The sequence below is a fragment of the Acomys minous genome (genome assembly GCF_964271855.1).
Source record: "Acomys minous genome assembly, chromosome: 13".
Classification (NCBI taxonomy): Eukaryota; Metazoa; Chordata; class Mammalia; order Rodentia; family Muridae; genus Acomys; species Acomys minous.
This window is the reverse complement of record NC_140495.1, coordinates 24,543,702-24,566,458: the sequence shown is the minus strand read 5'-3', so window position 1 is coordinate 24,566,458 and position 22,757 is coordinate 24,543,702. Positions and strand designations below refer to the sequence as shown.

The window sequence follows — 22,757 nt, the reverse complement described above, 5'->3', positions numbered from 1 at the left end:
GCCACGTGCTTGGTTTTTCTACCACAGGGCTACTTCTGTATCAAAGGGTTCAAGGAGAAATGCATCTAAAACAGTGCTCCCACTGCTGCAGGGATTTTCAGAACATTTACTGTGTCCACAGCATCCTGACAGTGAGAAAAGGACAGAGCCTATTGCTTTTTAACCATGGCACTCTTACAATGTCTGTTGGCCCTCAGAATTCTAAGAATACTCCCAAACGTGCCTCAGCAAAGACTTGAGAAAGTTCTTGGGTCCTAAAGTTACCATGCAGCCCTCAGATGCTGATCAAAGATGACACACAGCAGTATCACCAAGGGTCTTACTAGAAACATGAATTGACAGACCATGCATGGCCCAGACCTCCTGAGTCGGGGGGGACTCTGAGAGCCTGATATTTGATGTTCACTCAGAGATGGCTGCTCCATCGCTTTGAGACGTATTCTAGGACGAGAGTCTAAAAATGAGTTGTAGGGTCTACAATATAATCTATGCATGTAATTTTACTATATTCTTCTACCCTGGCCTCCTCACCTCTGTGAGTTCCTCTGTTTCCAGCCCCAGGTGAGGACAATGGACACGATGCCCTCTGCTTATCATAAACAGGATGCTCTGTCCTTTCTGCATCTCCTACAAAGTCCTGCATAATGCTGGTGGACACCATGAGAGCCAGGCTCTGAGCTCACGGGGAGAGTAGGCACCTCAGCAGCCCAGCACATGACTTGAGCTGGACACAGGCTCTCGGGGGAGGGAAATGCAGGCTTAGTGTGAAAGGGGGAGCTGCTCCGGCTGCATGGAGGAGCAGACAGCTACACCCACATTTATAGGACCAGTGGGCTGTGGAGGTTGGGGACACTTCAAGGCAGAAAGGCAGAGATAGAAGAGCAAGAAAGTGTCAGTATGGGACATTGTAGGCGTAGGAAACATCGGGACTCCAGGGAGAGGCAGGGCAGCCAGAGGTGAGTTGGGCATGGCATGCTGAGCCCGCCTGCCTCTTGTATTGCCTCTCTGCAGGTGCTCACAGAACCCCTTCTGCCTCTGCGTGGTACCCATCCTTGTGCCTCCTTGGAAACCCTGCCTGTCCTATGAGGCATTTGGAACCCACATTCTTAGAGAAGCTAGCTTCTCTGGCTGGCATGGAACTCACAGAGATCTGCCTGAGATTAAAGGCGTGCACTACCACACCTGCTCCCCACCCCATTTTAAAAACCATTTTTTATTAATTATCAAGAAATCTATACCTAGTATTTTAGACATTTATCCCCTTCACCCATCTCCTCCTAAATCCACTCCCCCATTCCATACCCACCCAACTTTTTTTTCCTCATTTTGTAAAGCCCATTAAGTGACGCTGGAGAGATGGCTGAGCAGTTAAGAGCACTTTCTGTTCTTGCAGAAGACTTGGGTTTGGTTCCCAGTACCCACACGACTGCTCATAACCATCTGTAACTCCAGTTTCAGGGATACTGATGCCCTCTTCTGACCTCAGTAGGCTCTTGCATGTACATGGTACACATGCATACACTTAGGTACAACACATAGTCATAAAATAAAATAAATATCTTTAAATACATGGAGCCCATTGGTGCTGCCTATGTATTTTTAAACGTGTACCCATCCACTGGAACATGCTAGACTTACGAGGGCCACACCCTTATAGACAGCTAACTCTCCCTTTCCTGGAAGCCAGCAATAGCTGATTAGTTAGGAGTACAACTACATGTCTACCTACCCTCTCCCTGCTGAGATTTTCCTGGCTTGAGCTTGCACAGGACTTTCACATACTGTCACAATGCCAATGAGTTCATGTGTGCAACTTCCCTGCTGTGTCTGGGAACAAACACTGTTCGTAGTCATCCACTGCCTCTGGCTCTTACAGTCTTTCCATCCCATCTTCCAAAGTGATCCCTGAGTCTAGGGAGGAAGAACGTATAATAATAGATACTCCATTTAAGGCTGAGCATTACACAATCTCTTACTGTCTGCACATTGACCACCTGTGGGTCTCTGTGCTAATCACCATATTCTGCAAAAAAAAAGATGCTCATCTGATGAGAGCTAAGAGATGCATTGCTCTGTGGGGATAACAAGACATCATTAGGAGTTGATATAGTAATAGGCTCTCCTCTACGGTCTCTGACTGGTCTAGCCACAGGTTCCTGGCCCCAGTAGCTGACTGCCCAGCCACCACCAACAACCACTATTTTTTTTTTCAAACTTTCAGTTTTGAGACAAGGTCTCATTAAGTTGTCCAAGCTGACCTTAAACTCTTGTATCCAAGGCAGGCCTTGAATTTGCAATCCTTCTGCCTCAGCTTCTTGCGTAGCTCAAGTTGCAGGCCTGAACCTCTAGATCCAGCTGTCACATAGTTTTTATAATGGCAGAAAAAAAAAGCAACGAGGAGTTAATATGTAAAGGACTGCGGAGTAAATTACACTGTGTGCGTAAGAAGAATCTACATCAGAAGTTTCAAGGTGGAGAAGCACTGAGGAAGTCGGGGGCCACCATACCATAGTGTGTGTATAACTTCAGATAAAAATGGGTGCAATTCCATATTGTTTCTGTGTCAAAATCAATATGGAATCCTAAAAGCATACACCAACATGTTGATAGCTATAGAACCCAGAGTTTTAAACATTTACAGTTTCCATATGTTCCATTGTGAACACACATTTCATGTTCATTATCAAAAAAGGAAAAGAACAAAACCAACATTTTCGTACAGGAAGGTGGGCTCTTCTCAGCATAAGCTTGGATTTTGATGGGATAGCACACGTGTTACCAGTGACATTTATTTCTAAGGGCCACTGGGAGCTGTGTATCTTACTGTGTTTTGTCATACTCTGGGATGGCAGATTACACGCTGAGCTCAGCGCTGGTGGCAGCCAGATCTGAGCCTGTCACTTCTGTAATTGTCAGACCTCCCTCGGCTGACTGTCCTCATGTGGACTGCTGTGACCCTGGACACTTGAGTGACACTGGAATGGAGCCACCCCAAGGCCTTTACCAGCTGCCAAGCTGACTGCCAAGACCCTGTAGTCTTAGGGTGGCCCTGCCCTTTGCTGATAGGGCTGAGCCTGGTTCAGAGAATTCCCTTTCTGTAAACACAGCAGGCACCAATCTTAACGTCTGTTTCACCAGGGACGGTTGGTTGGAGGACCAACCACCAAGTGTCATTCCTAGAGTCATCTCCAGCATCCTCCTATGCAGATCTCTCGCATTGTGTTGGAGGCTACCATGGCACATGTCACCATCCATGGCTGTGTTCATACACAGCAGTTGACAGGCTTTCTCTCCACCTGTCACCTCCCATAACTTCCATGGAACCTTTACTGTCCTCATCTTACAGCTGAAGAAATAGGCCCACAGGCAAGGTCACTTTCCCAGTGTCCTGAGAAATCTAAAATTCATACCTAGGACTGACTAGCCTCAAGATGGATGCTCTTTAATGCCATCAGCTTAGCGCTACCAGACATGCAGGCTTCTACGTTTGGGGGCATTTTCCTTACAGCTTGTGTAAATTTTGACCCATCTGCTTTTTAAAGTCCAAAGCTACTCAACATCAGACTATGCTGCTCACCAAAACTCCACAGACTTCCCACTTATGTCACTGCACGAATGCTGGGCAAGTGACACTGCAGCCCTTATTCTTTTTTCATTATTATTTGGGGGGGGGGCGCGGTGCCTGCATGCATGCTTGCACACCATGCACATGCAGTGCCCATGAGTTACATCCTACCATGTGGATGCTGGGAATAAAGCCCTGGTCCTCTGGAAGAGCGTCTGAAAAAGGCCAAGCCATCTTTCCAGCCTCCAGCCTTTACTCTTGAATTACATACTTTGAACTTGAACAGTTACTTGGTCTGAAACTTCGGTAGCATTTATATGGATGAGTTTGAACGGGCTCTGAGAGACCTGCACGTGAGCAGCCTGGAGTTGTGGGCTGAGGTACGTGTGGCCGTGAGAGTTCAGCACTGCATTGTCTTGTCTCGTGGGATAACAGGATCCTCTAACCTCACAGACGTGCCTTTGATTGAGGGGCAGAGCTCAAGCCTTTCTAGTCCTTTCTAGTCACAGATCAAAGCGAATACTATTTCTTATGGTCAATATTAATGAATCGGTTTCTAATATGGAAGCAGAAATGCCAAAAATGTCCCCCACAAAACCAGCCAGGTGAATCTGGGGAGATGACCATGTGACGGATGTGCCAGTGTTCAGTTCCCACCTACTCAGGTCCTAGCACCCATGTAAAAAGACGGGTGCAGCTGAACATCCTGCAACCCTCAGGGAGGGTGGGAAGAACCCTCAGGGAGGGCAGGAAACAGGAGTGCTGCTGGGGCTTGGTGGCAGCCAGCTTACCCAAAAGTGGTGCGCTTCAGGTCCAGTGAGAAGCCTTACCTCAGTGGATAAAGCGAAAAGAGCAATAGAGGAAGAAATTCAATTCCCCTGGCACGTAAGTCACACACACACACACACACACACACACACACACACACACACACACACACACACACACACTAAAGGGGGGAAACAGTAGGAGAGAAAAGTGTCTTGTCTGCTCTCTGACCTGTAGAAATGGAGCGGATGTGCCCCAGGTCCCAGGAAATCTTGAAATCAAATGAGTATCATTGAACCAGTTGTTTGCAAGGCCAACCCTGGTCTCTCTCTCTCCCGCAGTGACCCAGTAAGTAAGAATTAGAGCAAATCCTCACAGCTGTTGGAAAATACAAATCCGCACCAAATTAGCAAAGCCTGAGTTACAGAATAATTCATATAGCACAATTTTATTGCTTTCAAAATCAGGAGATAATTCATACTTATTGGATGGATATTTCTGGGTAGATGGGTAGCTAAGTGGATAAGTAAATGGATTAGTGAATGAATGAAAAGCAGGTAAAACATATAGCACTGTGCCAGCCTTGGTTCGGTCTTAACTGGTGAACTCCTCCAGGGTTAAAACGACCCCACAAGATGAGCACTGTTGCAGTCAAGATGCCACCAAATAGCAGAGCCCAAACCGAGCCTGCAGCATCTGGATCTGTCTGTGGCCCCTGAGAGCCTTGTAAGCACCAGTCAAAGAGTGTCCCAGTGTTGTTGACTAGACCAGCATTCAAAGGAAAAATCTGTGTATGTGGTAATAATAGCTGCTGCTGTAAACTGTCCCCAGGCCTGATGTCTGTTGTAGGTGAGGAAGCTGAGGCCCTGAGCAGGGAGGCCAGTTTCAGCCCCACAGCAGTATTTGTCCCAGGGAGGCTGACCTCAGCTCTCTTCATAGCACGGCCACTCTCTCCTCTTTCTTCCCAGGCTGGGTTTAGGTTGGCTTAAACCAACCATTTATACCATGTTTTCTTTAATGTGTGGCAGCCTGGAATCTCTCCCTTGCTGAGTCCTCAGGGTGACAAAGATTGGAGGCCAGCCTTCGTCATCTTCTAGAATCAGTTTTCCCGAAGCACCAGAATCCCAGAGTGTGCTCCTACCATGGGCTTGGCTTTCCTCTTCAGATTGGCTCATGCTAGATGAATGGTGTCAGCGAGTCAGCAAATGTGGCTTCCTGTTCATGGCGCAGGTGCAGATCCCGACCAGCAGGGGGCAGCAGAACCTAGCTGCTACAGATGCCCCACCTGGAGGCCAGCTGCCAGTTTGCACCATCTTCCCAACTGAGGACCTGAGCCCTTTCTAGCCTCTCTGTGCCCTGGATTCATCCCTGCAAAGTGCAAAGGACAGACGTAAATTTGTCCTGAGGATCACATGTTACTGTGCACATCATGTCTAGTAATAGTACCCTATCATACTAAGAACCTCAGAGAAGTTACCGCAGTCAGTGTTCCGTTAGACTGGACTCCACAGGATTGCCACACTGACCAGCTGCCCTGGAGCTTTGTCATATCTCAAATGAAAACAAAAAGGCGACCCACTGGGATCTTAGAGACCTTTCAGTTGTCGAGGAAGCTTGTTCATTTTCATGAGGTCTTATATGAAAACATAGAATAACCAGGGCTGGCATGAATATTGAGGTGGTGACTTGTACAACGCTCACAGCTTCTTGATCTTGGGACTTTAAAAGTCTCATTACTCATCAGATAATGGACTTCTGGGGACGGTATGGCCACCTCTGGGACTCTCTGCCCAGGTCCAAAGCAACCACAGACAGACTTCTGTCTTAGCACTGCACACCAAAAAGCAAAGTCTTTTTTGCTTGACTTGACACTTTGCCGATATTGACCAAAAGCCATGATGCCAAAATCCTTACTTAGAACTGTATACCCCAATATCGTCACAGGTTCCTGTAACTTTACTGGGATCTGCCCTTGTTTTGCAGCACTGCCCGAGCTGAAGCTCCTCTGTGGCGCAGACGTCCTGAAGACCTTCCAGACCCCCAACCTCTGGAAAGACGAGCACATCCGGGAGATAGTGGAGAAGTTTGGCCTGGTGTGTGTGAGCCGCTATGGGCATGACCCGAAGGAGTACATCTTCGACTCGCCCATCCTGCGACAGTTCCAGCACAACATCTACCTGGCCAGGGAACCCATTCAGAATGAGATCAGTGCCACCTACATCAGGAGAGCCTTGAGCCAAGGGCAGAGCGTGAAGTACCTGCTCCCTGACCCTGTCATCACCTACATCAGGGACCACAGCCTCTACACCAATGACAATTCCCAGAAAGGAAAAGAAAAGGCTGGCTAGGGGCCTCTTGGGGAGTGGGCTGTTAAGTTTGCTCAGGTTCTGCGTTTCCCTTTCTGTTTGTTTTATTTCTATGGTGGTGTTACCGTGGGTGACTTCCTACTCCAGGAAGAGATTGCCTCTAGGGCAGGGACAGTCCAGTGTCAGAGAAGTTTAAGTGTCATGGCAGATCATAGGGTTAGGCAGAACCTCTAATGAGGAGAGCTGCTTACTCTGTGTAAATGGTAGTTATAGGAGGCACACCTGATGCTTTTCTGAACATGGCAGACCCGAGGGGTCAGACCAGTTTCCCTCACGCATTTTTTTTTTAACTTAGGCCAGGTGTAGCATGCTGGTATTGATTGGCAAGATTTGACAGAGTGCTAATTACTGAACAGAGGCCCTTTCAATGTCCTTGTTTCAAGCAATGTGTGTTTAAGGTTTATTTTATTATATCTCTCTCTGTGTGTGCGCACACACGCGTGTACACACACGCACGTGCGTGCATGTGGCAAGAAATCAGAGGGGCATCAGAGTGTCTGAAGCCGGAGTTATTGGCAGTTATGAGCCACCTGATGTGGGTTCTGGGAACCAAACTCCAGTCTAATGGAAGAGCAGCAAATGCTCTTAACCACTGAGCCATCTCTTCAGTCCCCTCAAACAATATTTTTGATACAGCAAGTATTTTTGCACTGCTATACTGGCACTCCTAAGTGCCAGAATTCCCAACATCCTGATTTCTAAAAAGGAACTGAAGTAAAACAGACGCCTGGCTGTTTTAGAAGATCTTTTGAATGTTTTATGACTGCCTGCCTGTTTGAATATTGGCAAAAGGATAAATAATAAATTGACATCAAAAAGTACTAATGAAAAGTTTCTTTTTTTTTCTTCCTTTGTTATATTATTAATGTCCAGTGTTCCAGCTGTTGCTCTTCTTTTTTTAACTACTCTGTGAAATTTGCTCCTGTTCCAGTCAAAGTGATGTGAATGTAAAAGTTTGTGTCCTGTGAGTCTCATCATCTGGTTGGATCCCGTGCTGGGTGGAGTCTTTGAAAGGACCTCTATGGTCGACTCCCTTCCAAGCTTCAGGGTGGAGCTCAGGGAGTCGTATGGAAGAGTTGGGGAGTAGAAGGACCTGGAGGGGTCTGGACTTCCACAAGGTGACCAGGGCAGCCAACAAATCCGGGCAGAGGAGGGGGTGCTTCAAAGACTGATGCACCAGCCAAGGACCGTGCATGGTGAGGACCTAGACCCTCTGCTCAGATGTAGTTGATAGGCAGCACAGTCTCCTTGTGGGACCCATAATACGGGGAGTAGGGACTGCTTCTGACGTGGACTCTGGCCTCCCCATGTTGATCACTTCCCCATGGCAGGCAGCCTTTGCCTGTCACAGAAGAGGATACAGGCAGACCAGATGAGACTTGATAGGCTGAGGTCAGATGTTAGGGGAAGAGGGCTCCCCTTTCTGAGGACTAGGAGAGGAAAGGGAGGGAGGGTGGGACCAGGAGGTGATGTGGGAGGGGGCTACAAGCAAGATGTAAAGTGAACAAAATTTTTTTTTAAATTTTTAAAGAAAAAAAAATAAAAAGCTTGGGTCCTGAGTACTGGAAGTAGAGGAGTGTCCTAATCAGATTAACTCAGCCTAGACTCACCCAGGAGAGAGGGGGCTGTCTTGATTGTTAACTCGTGTAGAGACACCAGCCCACTCTGGGCAACACCATTCCCTGGGCTGGCGGTCCTGAGCTGTGTGAAGAAGCTAGCTGAGCAAGAGTTTAAGCCAGTCAGCAGTAACAACGCCTGCGTGGTTTCTGCGCCAGGTTCCTGACCTGACTTCCCTCAGTGACAGCCTGTGGCCTGGAAGCATAAGATGAAATAATCCCTTTCCTCTACCTTGCTTTAGATCGCAGTGTTGTATCACAGCAACAGAGATGAAGCTGGAGCAAGGAAGGACTAGCATCTCAGCATAGCCCGAGCCGTATTCTAATCTAAGGCCGTGGGCCGTGGTGGTGTGTGCACCCTGGAAGCTGAGAGCGAAGTGTTCGGGATTTGCCCCTCTACTTCTGGATTAGTCTTTGGGGGTCTACTCTTGCTGCCTGCTGAAGGAGTGACACCAAGTCTGAGCCCCATGCTCTGTACTGGCCCATTTTTTGTTTGTTTTTGTTTGTTTGTTTTTATTACATATTTAGTGACACAGAAAAGCACTAGGGCAGGGAGGGAGGATCTGATCTCTCAAACTCCCAGCATTCATGTGAGCCATGAAATGGGTAAGTAGGAAACAGAGTGCCCCTCCTATGAGTTCCTGCAGATTCCCTCCTTGACTAAGTTCTGCCCTCCAAGAGGTCCCTGAGATTCTTCCTCACTCAGGGACACGAGGACCAAAGACTGCCTACAGCCTGCAGCCTACAGCCTACAGCCTACAGCCTACAGCCTGCAGCCTACAGCCTACAGCCTGCCTACAGCCTGCCAGGGTGCCTAGAAGGATTTCAGCCCCTTCCACCACTGCGGGCTGCACTGTCTCTAAGTCCAAAGTAGAGGGTTTAGTTAGGCCTGCTCTGAACGCTCCCTGCTCTAATTTTCTTTCTCTTTCTTACTTAAAAGTGGGGGGAGGGGCAGGTCTAGTTAGTTAGTTTTGGTTTTGAGGTTCTGTTTTGATTTGTTTTTGTTTGTTTGGGGTCACTGTGGTCTGGCAACGTTTCAGTCTTAACTCAGACTGGCCTGGATATTGCTAGGTAAGGTGTACTGACCTGACCTCGTTTTTTTTCAGCAATCTTGCCTCAGCGCTGAGATTGTCAGCATACAACACAACACCACTCCCAGCTCTGCCCTGATCCTGTAAGACTGGGCACTCTGTTCCAGCTTCTCTGGCCTTTTTGGAGGTGCCATACCCATCTAGCCAAACTGCAAGCTTCCCAAGTCAAGGGATTTTTTTTTTCACTTGCAGGAGGAAATGTGCTATTGCACTCCTGGGAACTGGCTCCAAGAAGACTTTCAGGCAAATGGACCAACAGAATCATCTTTCTAATGAGGCTCAGTGGCTTCAGCATCCCTCACTCCATCAAATGATCACTTGTTTCATTAAGCTGAAAGTACCATTGAAACTGCATGGCACTCCAGTGAGTACCACCTCTTTTATCCTCTGAGCCACATGGCCCCACTGTTCTATGTGGGTGCAGAAGAGAGGGGACAATAAGCCTGCAGAGAGTAGCATCCAGAAGGTGAGACAGAAAGGGAGTCCACAGGCTTGAGAAAGGGCCTCACAGCTTCAACCACAGACATTCAGGGCTGTGTAAGTCTGCCTGGGGAGTTCTTTCCTGGCCTGTGCGTTGTAAGTTGTAAGATTCCTTCCTCCGTGCACAGGATGATAATACTCAGCATCCCCCAACTGTGGCAACACAACTGCCCAGTACATTTACTGGTTGGAGGCTATGGTTAAGATGGAGAGGGTAGGGTTTCTCTCTCTCTCTCTCTCTCTCTCTCTCTCTCTCTCTCTCTCTCTCTCTCTCTCTCTCTCTCTCTCTCTCTCTCCTAGTTGAGGATGTCAAGAAGCTGCAGTGTCTGAACAAGCTGTTCTCACAGAAGGCCAGAGAGAGGTCCCTAGCGTACATGACGTCATGTTCATTCTGGGACACACGGTGCCATTGCTAGGAAGTCGAACACCACGCCCCTGATGCCCAGGCATCCCCGCTTTCTTTCTTCCTATTTCAGTCCTCACAGAGTCTCTCTGGATTGGCTTTTCTAGCTAAGGACTATAGCCTAGCCTTCTGGACCAGAGTTTCTCTGGACAGAGTCTCTCTGGATTGGCTTTTCTAGCTAAGGACTATAGCCTAGCCTTCTGGCCCGCCATCTAGGGCCCGACAGGTGGAGGCTCGCCATGTGAGAGTTGGTTGTTTCCTCATTGTTACTGAACTTTAGCATTCATTTATTCAGATCACATTCATTAAGGTCCTCATACGTGGCAGGGGTGTAATAGTGAACAGCCACGGTCTCCATCCTTAAGAAGCTTTATAGTACAGTGGAGAACAAGCACCAATCCACTGATCACAAGCTAAAGATGTGACTGCCAACTGTGACGAGGGCTCTGATAGGCTGATGGCCAGAGGCAGCATGTTCTCCATAAAGCTAATGCAGCTTGTGCTTTGGCTCCCCCACTTTCCAACATCCTAATTGTGTAGGTACCTGTGTTCCTGATTCTTCGTCTTTTTTCTTAACTTGTACAAGGTATAGTTCCATAAAGTGTTTCTCCCTGATAGTGTAGACAACAGAAAAATGCTAATGGGTGTGTCCCAGAGACTCTGGGAATGGGTAGAGAGGCGGATGGCTTTGAAAAAGAATGGCATATGCAAAGGCCCTGAGACAGAGGAGCAAAATTGGCATCATGGAGAGCTAGAGCCATCACTACCTCCAGTGGAGGCAGGCAGATCTCTGTGAGTTCAAGGCCAACCTGGTCTACAAAGCGAGTCAAGGACTGCCAGGACTACAAGAGAAACCCTGTCTCAAAAAAACCAAACAAGGTGCCAGTCACTACACTGCACCTGGTGGCAAGTTCCCTGCATGCCACAGTCTCTCCGCCCAGCTTGTCCATGGGTTTAATATCCTTTGAGGGGGATGCCTTCATCTCCTTGATCATGTCCTCACCGTGTGGCTCCCACCAGGTAAAACATCAAGTGCTTCCATAATAAACCGCAACAAAGTCTATGGTGTGTGTGTGTGTGTGTGTGTGTGTGTGTGTGTGTGTGCGCGCGCGCGCATTTATATGCACATGAATCTTAATTTATGTCTTCTGCCCTGATTCATGTCACCTTCCTTAGTTACAGAAGGACAGATACATATCACTTCTGCTCCTGATCCATCACCTGGCACCACCATGCGTGCTGATTTCACATTCCCCTCCGTTCCCTCAGGTGTCCTCTGCATCTTGTTTGCTTGGGTATTTTGTTTATTCTGCAAGAACAGAGAAACAGTGGTTCAGGCTCATGGGTAAATAGAATTTCCAGCCTTAAATAAAGGTTCTCCTGTGACACTATTCGCCACCCAAATGAGAATGGCGCTGTATCCTTGCCTGGGGAAAGAAATTTTCATTTCTAATACTGTCTCTGTCACTTGGGACAGAATGATGTGAAATCCCATTTCAAACTTATAGAGCTCCGGCTTTGCAAGGCGCGTTTGGTAATTGGGTTAATACATGAATATGTATTCCCTTAGCCTCGCCCTCACTTCCTGTGCTGACAGCAGTGCTGCCTCTCCCATTTGTGGAGGTCTTCATACATCATAGTATTCCGTTTCAGTCGTCAAGTTATTTTCTTAACCCCAAACCTGACATTACAGATGCAAATATGACTGACTGATAAATATATCTCTGTAGTGATTCACATAGGCACATGCCTCTGAATAGTTTAGTATTGTTTAAATAACTTCAGCAAACATTGCTCTTGACGGCGCAGACTGCAGGGACTGTGAGCCGGTCTGGAGAGTTCACTGGGACTCATGTTTCTGCGTTAGCAAACACTGGGCTCAGCGAGCCGGGGTTTGAGCATGAAGAGCGGTGTGCTCTGGGCCAGGTTTGGGAAGCCTCGCCTTACCTCCTGTTGGAATGTAGTGTGCCTGCATGCCCTGTTGATGCAGCCCTCTGTGCATCCATCGTGTCTCCTCCTGTTCTAGTTTCTTTCCTGTTGCTGTGATAAGTACCATGACCAAAAGCAAGTTATGGACAGGAAAGGGCGTATTTCATCCTCTTCTTCCAGGTTACAGCCCATCATCGGGAGGAAGTCAGGGAGATAGAGGCAAGCATGCTCGATACTCTATATAAAGTTAATTCTCACCAGTGAATGAACTCACAGCCCCCAGAGTATGCAGCAGGAACCGTGGAGGAGGATCCTGGGTGCCTGGATCACTGTCCGGCTTCCTGCCAGGCTCCTGCTTGGCAATCTCTCTTTTACATCTTCTGCAGCCTAAGGAATAGCACCACCCACAGTGTGCTGGGCTCTTCTGCATCAATGAAGGCAGTTAAGATAATCCTGCACAGATATGCCCATAGGCCACACTCATCTGCACAATTCTTGTATTGAGGCTTCTCTCAGATGGCTCTAGGCTATCTCAAGTTGACAAAGCCAAACAAGACACCTAAAGACATTTACCGCATCCTCAGCTCTTACCTTGACCGGTGGCAGTGATATAATGGGGTTTCCTGTTCTACCCCTGGATCCTGCAGTCAGCTCTTCACCCAGGAGGTATGAGTGCACATCCATGTATGCATGTTCAACGATAGTCATATTCCCTATTGACATTCCTTCTGGAAGAAGCCACTAAGAAAACAGAACAATAAGCCACGCACTGGGGGGAAATATTTGCACGATGTATGTATAAATGAATTGTTTCCAAAAAAAAAATCTTAACAGCAAAAGATAACCCATCAAAACCCAATTAACCAATTAAAACCCAGTAACTCAATTAAAAGTTGATCCAAGGAGTTATGTGCCTGAAAGGATGACACTGTTTCCTGACAGTGCTGGTCGGAGGGTCCGCTGGTGGGGCTGGTCTTGCTTGGCATCTGAGAACTCAGCTTCCACGATACTGCCTGTGTTTCTTCCTGGGACACTGAAGCCTGCTGTACCACCGTGCTGGGGATGTTCATACGGTATCACTTGTGGTGAACATCTGCCTTCTAGGTGGTTGGAACTTCAGTAGCCACGGCTGGTTTTGTACCAGGGGTGCCTATATCACCAACCCAGGAAGCGAACCCTGACTTTGAATCTCAAGCCAACTTGTCTGGCAGAAGCAGTGTGAACTGTTGCATTTTGCTGCTGGAGAACACGGGTGTTCTGTGGAACTCCCTGCCCTGGGGAAGACTTCAAAGCCTACACCTGCAGTCCTCCAAGCTCCATCTGCTGTGGCTTTGCCCCTTCTGTGCCTTTTGGTTGTAAGACTTATCACCATGCTAGAACTGCCTCTGAAGCAGGTTGAAGGACTCCCTTCCCAAAGAGGACATACAGGTGACAAGTAGTGCTTGTCGGGACATGAGAAGGTGCTCAACACCATTAGATACAGGAAAAAAATCCAAAACCAGGCAGAAATGAGACATCGTGCCCACCTAGTAGAATGGGTAAATTCAACCCAGCAATCTGCTTCCAGGAAATCTAGAGAAATGAAAACAAAAATAAAATTAAAAACCAACCAACCAAGCAGATCCACTCAGACCTGTTTGCAATGTGTCTGCAGCATTAAGTGGTAAGCAAGTAGACGTGCTTACTTCGTTAGGTAATATACACAACTCATGTGCCCGTCTGGTGAATGGAGACACAAGTATCAAATCCACTCAAATTCTTTGTTGGCTTTCCAGATAAATCCCTAAGAAATCTAAAAAAGACAGAAGGCTTGCTTTAACTCATAGTTTTAGAGATTTGGCCCTTTGTTCTCCTCTGACTGTATTATTTTCAGTTATGTCGTCTGTCTATCTTTTTACAATATTTAGAATTCTATTGGTTTATTTCATGGGAAGGGGCATGTGTGGACTATGCACCATGTGGATATGAAGGTCAGAGGACAACTTCTGGGAGTTGGTTTGATCTTTCTACCATTTTTTTGTCCTGAGGATGGGACTTGGCAGCTTGGCAGCAAGCATCTTTACTGGCTGAGCCATCTCACTGGTCCTTTGCCTGCCCGTCTGTAGCTTACTGATCCTTTGTTCACTATGTTCTACCCTGATCTTGATACACTCTTTTATTTTTTAATCTCACTTGGTGTGCTTTTCAGTTCAAGAACTTCAGATTTATTTTTTTAAATGCCTTCAATTTCTCTTCAGTTTCTGTGACAGAATACTGAATTGCTTCTCTGTATTTTCTTGATGTTCTTTGGGCTTCCTTAAGACACCTGTATTGAACTCTTTGCCCTGCGGTGAGGCGGGGGAGCAGTTGTACATATTGGTTGTTAATAGTGTTGGTTCTGGGTGCCTTACTTTGCCTATTAAGCAGTTATTGTTTCCTGAAATTTGCTGTTTGTTGGAGCACATTACCTTCTGTGAATTGAGGGACAGAGTCTTCATTCCATGTGGGCCTTTTTCTTTTAGAAATTCCAAGCACACTGCTTATTTTCTCTCTGCAGAAGTAGAGTTTTCTGTTCTTTCAGCAGCAAATCACATCCTAAGCCCATGGTTGGGAATGTTGTCAGAATTTCAGCACTAGAGGGCATCCCAAGCCCAAGCTTCTCCCCCACTCTAGAGTTGATACAGTGTTCTGAATGTACCAGGGGACTATGTAGGAATGGTTGTCCACCTTTTAGGTCTCCACTTGAGGTCATTATGGGCCGAATCTCATTCACGGTCACTAGCTGTTCAGGAACCATAAGACTTTACTCAACTCTGGACTTCACCATGAAGGGATCAGCCCCAGACTATGCAACTTGGTGCTACATTTCCCCCCAACACATGGAAAATTGTTCAGTTTTGTGCTACCTAGATTCCATGGTAAATGTGTTACATAGTTTGATAGCTACTGAGTACTTAGTGCTGGGCCATCCCCAAAGCCACTGAAGACCAGCACAGTACAAGGACAGGACCAAGCATCATACTGCTATGACCTGCCTCCTGCTGTGCAGTACTCATGATTTATATCACTGCAGCCAGCCACAGGTGGTCCTCACTAGAAGAGAAGTTTATCTGGCTGGGGTGATGGGTCTCCCTTGGCAAGGTAGGTCCAGGCCTTTATTTATGGGCACTGGCCAGAAGACAGGACCTGTTGAGATCTGCCCAGTGTTGGCTTTCACACACACACACACACACACACACACACACACACACACACACTAATTACCAACCTAGAGTCCTGGTACTGTTCCAGCAGATGAAATCGTTCTGTGCTGTGCTGCTGAGAACTCAGAGGCTGAACTAGGGCTGAAGATCAGGGCTCTGTCATGATCGCTAAGCTTGGAGGCAGAGGCTGTGGGCTCCGCTTGGTATCGGGTTGTGCGTGGAAATCCTGGGCTTAATTCCCTCTTGTTCCCCAAAGTGGAAAGCATCTGTCCACACTGCATTGCTCAGTCTGGGAAGGACTAGCAGAGCCAACTTCTCCTCCTGCCTCCTGCAGTGTGTTATGTCTTACAGTGCTCAAAGCAGTCACTGTGATCTTAGCTCTTAGGAAAGTGGTGTTGTGTATGAACAACTTGGAAACGTCCATGTTTCTGTGAGAAGACAGTCAAGGTCCTGGCACAGTTGTCTTACAGGAATTTCTGTGCTTCAATACTTTAGTGTGTCCCCCACATGCCCCCCATTTCCTCCAGGATATAGTACAGGTAATTTGTTGCCACCAACCCTAAGGCTGGGCCACATTTCTTCCATCCCAACCTCCCCACCCCCTACTGAAGATTCCAGCTTTCCTCCAACTTAGAGCAACCAACCAACCTCAGCTCTGGGTCAGACAAATGTTTTAGGTTTTTTTCCTTCAAAACTTGGAGAACACTGTTACGTCTCTGTCTTCTAGATGTCAGCTTCCTTACCATTGCATCTCACTCACGGCAATGTCCTCAGAATCCAGCCAGTTCCAGGCACCAGGAAAGTGGTCCAGAAGGGTTTGCCGAAAGGATCCATAAGCACATAGTCTTAGCAAGCCCTGAGTTCTCTCAACACTAAGCTCATGAGTACATGCCAGATCCTGACATGGTACTGTGAGAAATAGAGAACTTAACGAAATAGTCACTGCCACGAAGCACAGGCATAGTCTTGCTAAGGGAGCCAAATCGGGTGCATAAAAGTTCACACGTGAGGAAGAGCTCTGTTCACTTGGGGCAGTGCAAGTCATGTGACTGTGAGTACTCAAAGAAGCAACCGTGGTAAAAGTAGAAGGGATGGGGGAGTGCCAGGGAGATGGCTCAGTGGGTAAAGGGTGTGAAGGCCTGAACCTGATCCCCAGCACTTCTGTCAAAAGCTGGGTTTGGCAACACACCTGCAGAGGGAATCTCCTGTGTACTGCATGGATGCAACATCTGTCAATTAAAAAAAAAACACCAATGGCATATAGCTTAGGCAGGAAGTAGGAGTTGGAACATCTGTAGGCAGAAGAGATTCTGGCATAGAGCCGGGCACATGGGATTCAGCTGACAAGATGGGAGGAAGATGGATGCATGGTGCCTGAGCTCAGGTAGCCAGCCATGTGGCAGAATGTAATTTAATATAATAAGTTATTAAGTGATGAGCTAGCCAGAGCAGAACCAAGCTGGTGACTCGAATGTTGTGCTGGGTTACTTCATATCCAGATCCTTCATGGGGGAGGGGGGAGACAGGTGAAGAATGGGGGATCCCTCCTGATGAGGAGGACTAAACTCTGTACAAGAGTAAGGGGAGATGTTCCAAGAAATCACAGACGTCATTTTTAAAGTTGTAAATTAAAGTGACTTGCCAAAAATGAGAAGAAGAAGAACCTAGCTGTATGGCCTAGGTATTTGTATAATATTTAACAAGTCTCAGGAGTAGTTAGGACACACGCCTGTAATCTTAGCACAGGGAAATGGCGACGGGAGGATCTGGGGCTCCCAGGCCAGCCAGTATAGCCAATCAGCGAGCTCCAGGTTCAGTCAGAGACTGTGTCTCAAGAAACAAGGTGGAAAGTCACAGAAGACAAAAGACCTCTGGCCTTCACGGGAACATACATGGGCATGCACACCCACATGTAAATGTGCTCACATGCCAATACCATGCACATGCATATAAATTAGATGTTGGCAGGTGCAAGGGAAGGAGAAGGATTTAGCACAAAGGACATAAGGAAACAGGGCTTAGCTGTGAAGGCAAAGAGGGAAATAACCACCAGCCGCTATAGAAAACAGATGCAGGACTGGGAGAGCATGCTGTGGTCTGGGGGCAGAAGGCCACCACTGACAAAGGGAGCTGACTAGAGTTTATAGAGGGCATTTGTGCCAGACTCCTTCAATCTCCCTTGTGAGGGTGATACTTATGAGACCCCAAGTGCCTTACCCGAGATCAGACAGACTACACTGGGTCCGGGGTTTAAGCCCGTCTAATTCTGAAACCCACCTCTGTCCATTCCATGTGCCTCTGTCAGTTACTAGACAGCAGGAGGGTCATAGACAAGCAATGGTCACGTGCTATTTAGGAGGTGGACACTGTTGTGAGGCAGTGAGCTTCCAGCCTGTTCCTCATCTTTGCAGGTGTCTGGGTGCTCTGCAGCCTGTCTGGAAACACATAAGGTTAACATAAGGCCCCAGACTGGATCTTATCTCCTCAGAGGGCAGTAGAGGGCAAAGATGGTGTTTCCAGACAGGCCCATCCCTCTGAGGCCAGCCCCTCCTGGCCCCGGGTCAGCTGGAGCAGATCTTTATTCACTCCCAGCAAAAGCCTCAGAGGACTCGGTCTCATGCCTGCTGGAGATCAATGTGTGTCTGACTAGATGTCTCCCTTTCATCTTTCATCCCTTCATTGTAGAACTCTACCCCAAGATCACAAAAAACATCACTCTGGCAAGATTTGCTCTTTTTAAATCTGGTCAGGGCCTTACTAAGCTACATTAATTCTTAACAGCGTATAGATTTTTTTTCTGCTTAAAATATATGCCCTGTGTTTTGATTTCATGAGGTATTCAGTTTCTACTTCCTTTCTGGTGATGACTTGGAAGGCTTCTTTCCTTACTGTGACTCTCTTCTGTAGGCTTATTTGTCAGATGCAGCCCGCCAGGGGTGGGTGGGGCCAATGGGAGCAAAGATCCTCTCCTCACTGAAAATAACAGACAAAAACAGGTGGTTAAGATCTGAGGCTTTGGAACCAGACAGAGCTAGACACAAACTCAGACTCCAGTCAGCCCTGCCTTTCCACACATGTGACCTAGAACAAGTTAACAAAAAGCAAAAACAAAAACAAAACAAAACAAACACAAAAAATCCTCTCTCTAAACATCCTGCCCCTCAAAAAACAAAGACCCAATAGTCCATCGTATCCAGAATTCTACAGCTGTGGGTGACTAAGATACTTGGCTTTGAAAAGCCCCTAACTTTGCACAGGAACTTTTGTGCTTGTCACCTCTCATCTTTCTCCATCTCTCCTCCTCTTCTTCCAGGGGTCACTGTCTACTCCCTCTGTGTCTTCCAAGCAGCGCTTACAAACCCATCCCCACACCCTTTGTTAGGCCTTAGAAGGTGATCACATGGCAGACTTGATTGTTAGATTTCCTAACATCTTTTTATTGCTAGAATCGGGGTTAGATTTTATTTTTCGTCTTCTTCCTTTTCTTTCTTCTTCCTCCTCGTTCACTTCTTCTTTTCTTCCTTCTTTTTCCCCTTATACTGTAGCCCAGACTGGTCTTGAACTCACGAGCATCTTCCCATCTTAGCCTCCTGAATGCCATGATCACAGAATAAGCTACTACACTCATCAGAGCCTTTTCTTTTTTCTGAGATGTACAGGCAGAATAGCAGCCCTCTCAAAGGTACCAAGGGGCTAACCTTGAGACTAGCAAATGTTTGTTATTGCTCGGTTTGGATAAATGTCCAGTAAAGACCTGTGTATCAAAGGCTTGATCTGCAGAGTGGTGTTTTGGGGAGGGAGTGAACCTTTAGGAAGTGTGGCCTTGTGGGGAGGTCCTTAGATTATTGCTCTTGACAAAGACCGCGATAATGTGCCTCCAGTTTGTTCTGTCACTTGTTCCTCACCATTGCTGTGTGGGATGCCCACCAGAGGTTCAAAGCCATGGGTGGGTCTGATTTTAGATTCCAACCTATGAGGCATAGTAAGTCTTTTTTTTTTTAATAAGTTAATTGTCTCAGGTATTTTGTTACAGGGATGAAAAACTGCCTAACAGAGTTTATGATAGAGGCCTGCAAATAGATGGTGGGCATGATGGAATCATAGAGTGTAATTCTAAACCAGCCAGAGAGTTGAAAATGAAGAAAATGGGGGAGGAAGCGGCAGCCAGAATGTTGTAGTCCGAGCTAGAGAGTGTAGGTAGCATCTCAGAACTGGGAAGTGGGAAGCAGGCTCTCCCATAGATGCAGGAAGGAGTGTATTTGATTTTAGCTCATGAGACCATGTCAGACACTGACCTTCAGAATGGAAGATAATAAATTCATGTTCCTTTATTCTCAAAAGCAAGAGCCCTTGTCTTTAAGAGACACTTCTTAACATGATACAATGTCTCATGTTTACTTTAAATGTTTTGAAAAGTGGGGGATGAGACAGAAGATACAAGGCTGACCATGCTTTAGTAATTGTTAAAGCTGGGAATGAATCCGTGTTGGGTGATTAAATATTTTTTTCTTTTTATGGTTTGAGATTTTCCATAATAATATAGTTTATAAAGCAAAAAGAGGAGGAGGAGAAAGAAAGAATGGAGGAGAGAGGAAAGCAAAGAGGGAGAAAAGGCCCTGAAGGGACTGTCTCGGTCTAAGAAATAGTTGTCATGTGATTGCTTGAGAAGTCACACGGAAGGCAGCTGACCCACTCTGTACAGCCATCTTCCACCCAGAAATAAACACCACCCCCACCTTAGGTTATGAATCTAGGAATTACAGACATGGGTGTATAAATTGCTTATTTGAATATGGGTGTGTGTGTGTGTGTGTGTGTGTGTGTGTGTGTGTGTGTGTGTGTGTGTGTATCCTTGTGTGTGGAGGGCACAGAACAATTTTTTTTCCTTCCAGGTCAGATCCCAGGACAGAACTCATGTTGTATCAAGCATGTACATCAAGTGACCTGCTGAGCCATCTCACTCACGTCTGAATATAGATGCACTCAGCCATCCCTGCCCTCAGCCCTTAGGCCCTCTTGATAAGCAGTGTCTGCCTAACACAATGGCCTCAGAAAAGCAGTTTCTATGCCCACCCCCTTCTTCCATTCAGACATTAATTTTGAAGATAGGACAGGGAAAGCAGGGACCCTGGAGTGGGGTCACTCTCCAGAGTGTGAGTGCAGAGACATGTTTGACCGTGCTCCAAGGCTCCAAAGCAGGCTGAGCCCTTAGGGAGAGAAGCAGAGAGATACTGTGAGCACACAGGTCAGAGGGCCAAGACATTGCTCCCCTATATGAAGTGAGGGTCCTGGGGTGGGAGATCTGGCAGAGAGGATGGGGTGATGTTGGTACCCTGCCTAGCATCTTGACGGGCATTTTCTGAGGAGGGACAGAGCCTCTGTCTGTCCCATTGTTCTGATAGAACTCTGGTTCCAACAGCCAGAGAAGACCCTAAGCCATCTGTTTGCCCTAGCAGGGCCAGAGGACTGTCCACTTCACAAGGCAGTCATGTGAGAAAGATGCTCCCTTTGCCTCTGATATGTTATCCCATAGAGAAAAGCTGAAGCATGTAAAAGCATGCTTCTTCCTGGTTCTCAGAGGGAGGGCCTGGAGTTCCTCTAAACCCCTCCTCTTCCCAAGAGTGTTCCTTGCTCCTCCTCCCACTGTACCCACACCGGCATTGGCTTGGCCACTCTTGACCTTGGCAGTTTTGGGGCCTCCAAGAACTAGCTGTGAATCTCCACCCTTATTCTTAGAATTAGAGAGTGAAGAAAGCCCAGTTAGAGGTATCCTGGTGTATTGCTCCCTGCCATGACCAAGCCTGCCCCTTTCTTCCCGCTGCATGCTGACCCTCCCCTGGACCCACTTGTCACTTCTTTGATTCTGTCTGCCCTGAAGCTCCCACAAGAACCACCTCGTTTAAGGAGCCCTCCTTGATCGATAACACCCAGAGACACCCCCACACACACATCTGTGACGTTCTCTCCTCCGTAGTTGCTCTTCTATTTACACGTACATACAGGTGAGCCTACATCTCACAGAAGGCTCTACAGAACCCAGCTGGCAGAGGCAGCCATCAGCAGAGGGAGAACCAGTCTGGTACCCACAACTTCCATAGAGCACTTTGCACTTCAGTTTACCAAATAGGTGTTATGGCCCCAGAGTGGGGCAGAGGGCAGCAGTGCCTCTCCCCCTTGCCTCTTCCCTCACGCCTGCACTTCGTCTGGCTCAAGCACAGAGGGTGTGGGACTGCCCTCTGTGACATGTCCTTTATATATCTTTGTTCTTCGGGCCCCACCACTCTGAGGGGTAAGTAGTCAGTGTGCCCATTTTACAAATGTGGAGACTAAGGTACAAAGAAGCCAAGTAACTTACCCAAGATCACTCAGTCAGACAATGTGACATGGGCTACATCTACACAGGAGGTCTGCCTTAAAACCCACACAGTACAACCTGACGCAGCTACAAGAAGGTCAGCATCTATGACTCCTCCTCCCCAGGCTCATATGTTTACACTCTTGGTTCCCCAGTTGATAGAACTGTTCAGGAAGTGTTGTGTTGTCTTCTCTTGTTGGAGGATGCATGGGTTGGGTATGTAGAAGGCAGGCTTTTGGGTTTCAAAATCCTCCCTTCATCCCCAGCACACTTTGTTCAGGCTTATGAATCAGATATGAGCTCTCGACTACTTCCGCAAGACCATTCCTGCCTGCCTCCACGTTCCCCACCATGATCCTAAGCCAATAATAAACCCTTTTTTCTAAAGTTGCCTTTGTTTTATCACAACAACAGACACCCTCACCCAGTGCTTCTCAGCCTTCCTAATGCTGTGACCCAGTTCCTCATGTTGTGGTGACCCCTCCCCCTACCATTAAATTATTTTTGTTGCTACTTCGTAATTATAATTTTGCTGCTGTTATGAGTTGTAATGTAAATATCAGTTTTCCAGTGGTCTTAAGTGACCCTGTGAGATGGTTGACACCCTAAAGGGATTACACCCCCACAAGTTGAGAACCACTGCCCTGACTCCTCGAGGGGAGCCTCCTGGGAGATCTAGAAATGCAGGAGCTTTTAGACCTATTTAGGGCACTGGACAGTAAGATAGACAGAGAGTAAACTAACTGACCAAATGCTACACGCTCAGCAAACTAGCTCAGACTAAAGGTCAACAGAACAGGAGATGACCAAAGTGGCCAGGGAGAGAAGGAGTGGTCAGATCTCTGTCCTCCCTGATGAGGAGTGGAAGCCTGGGGCGGGACAGAGCAGAGAAACAGGCCCCTCTGAGCACAATAGACCAAGACTCACTGGCCCTACTATGTGCCGAGCGCTGCACTGGGCTTTGGTATAAAGCATCTCAGGAGACTCAATACAAAGGAAAGT

General features: G+C 47.3%; 1 protein-coding gene across 5 annotated transcripts in view; it reads left to right on the top strand.

The window, feature by feature from the left end:
- The window catches only part of NMNAT3 (nicotinamide nucleotide adenylyltransferase 3), a 115,262-nt gene extending 107,742 nt beyond the window's left edge, over positions 1-7,520 (top strand). For all 5 annotated transcript variants that reach the window (XM_084753420.1, XM_084753422.1, XM_084753419.1 and 2 more), the window contains one exon: positions 6,317-7,520. In XM_084753420.1, the coding sequence (XP_084609546.1) occupies positions 6,317-6,681 (365 nt within the window). In that variant the 3' untranslated portion in view covers positions 6,682-7,520. The remainder of the gene's footprint in view (positions 1-6,316) is intronic.
- Positions 7,521-22,757: the final 15,237 nt, after the last annotated feature.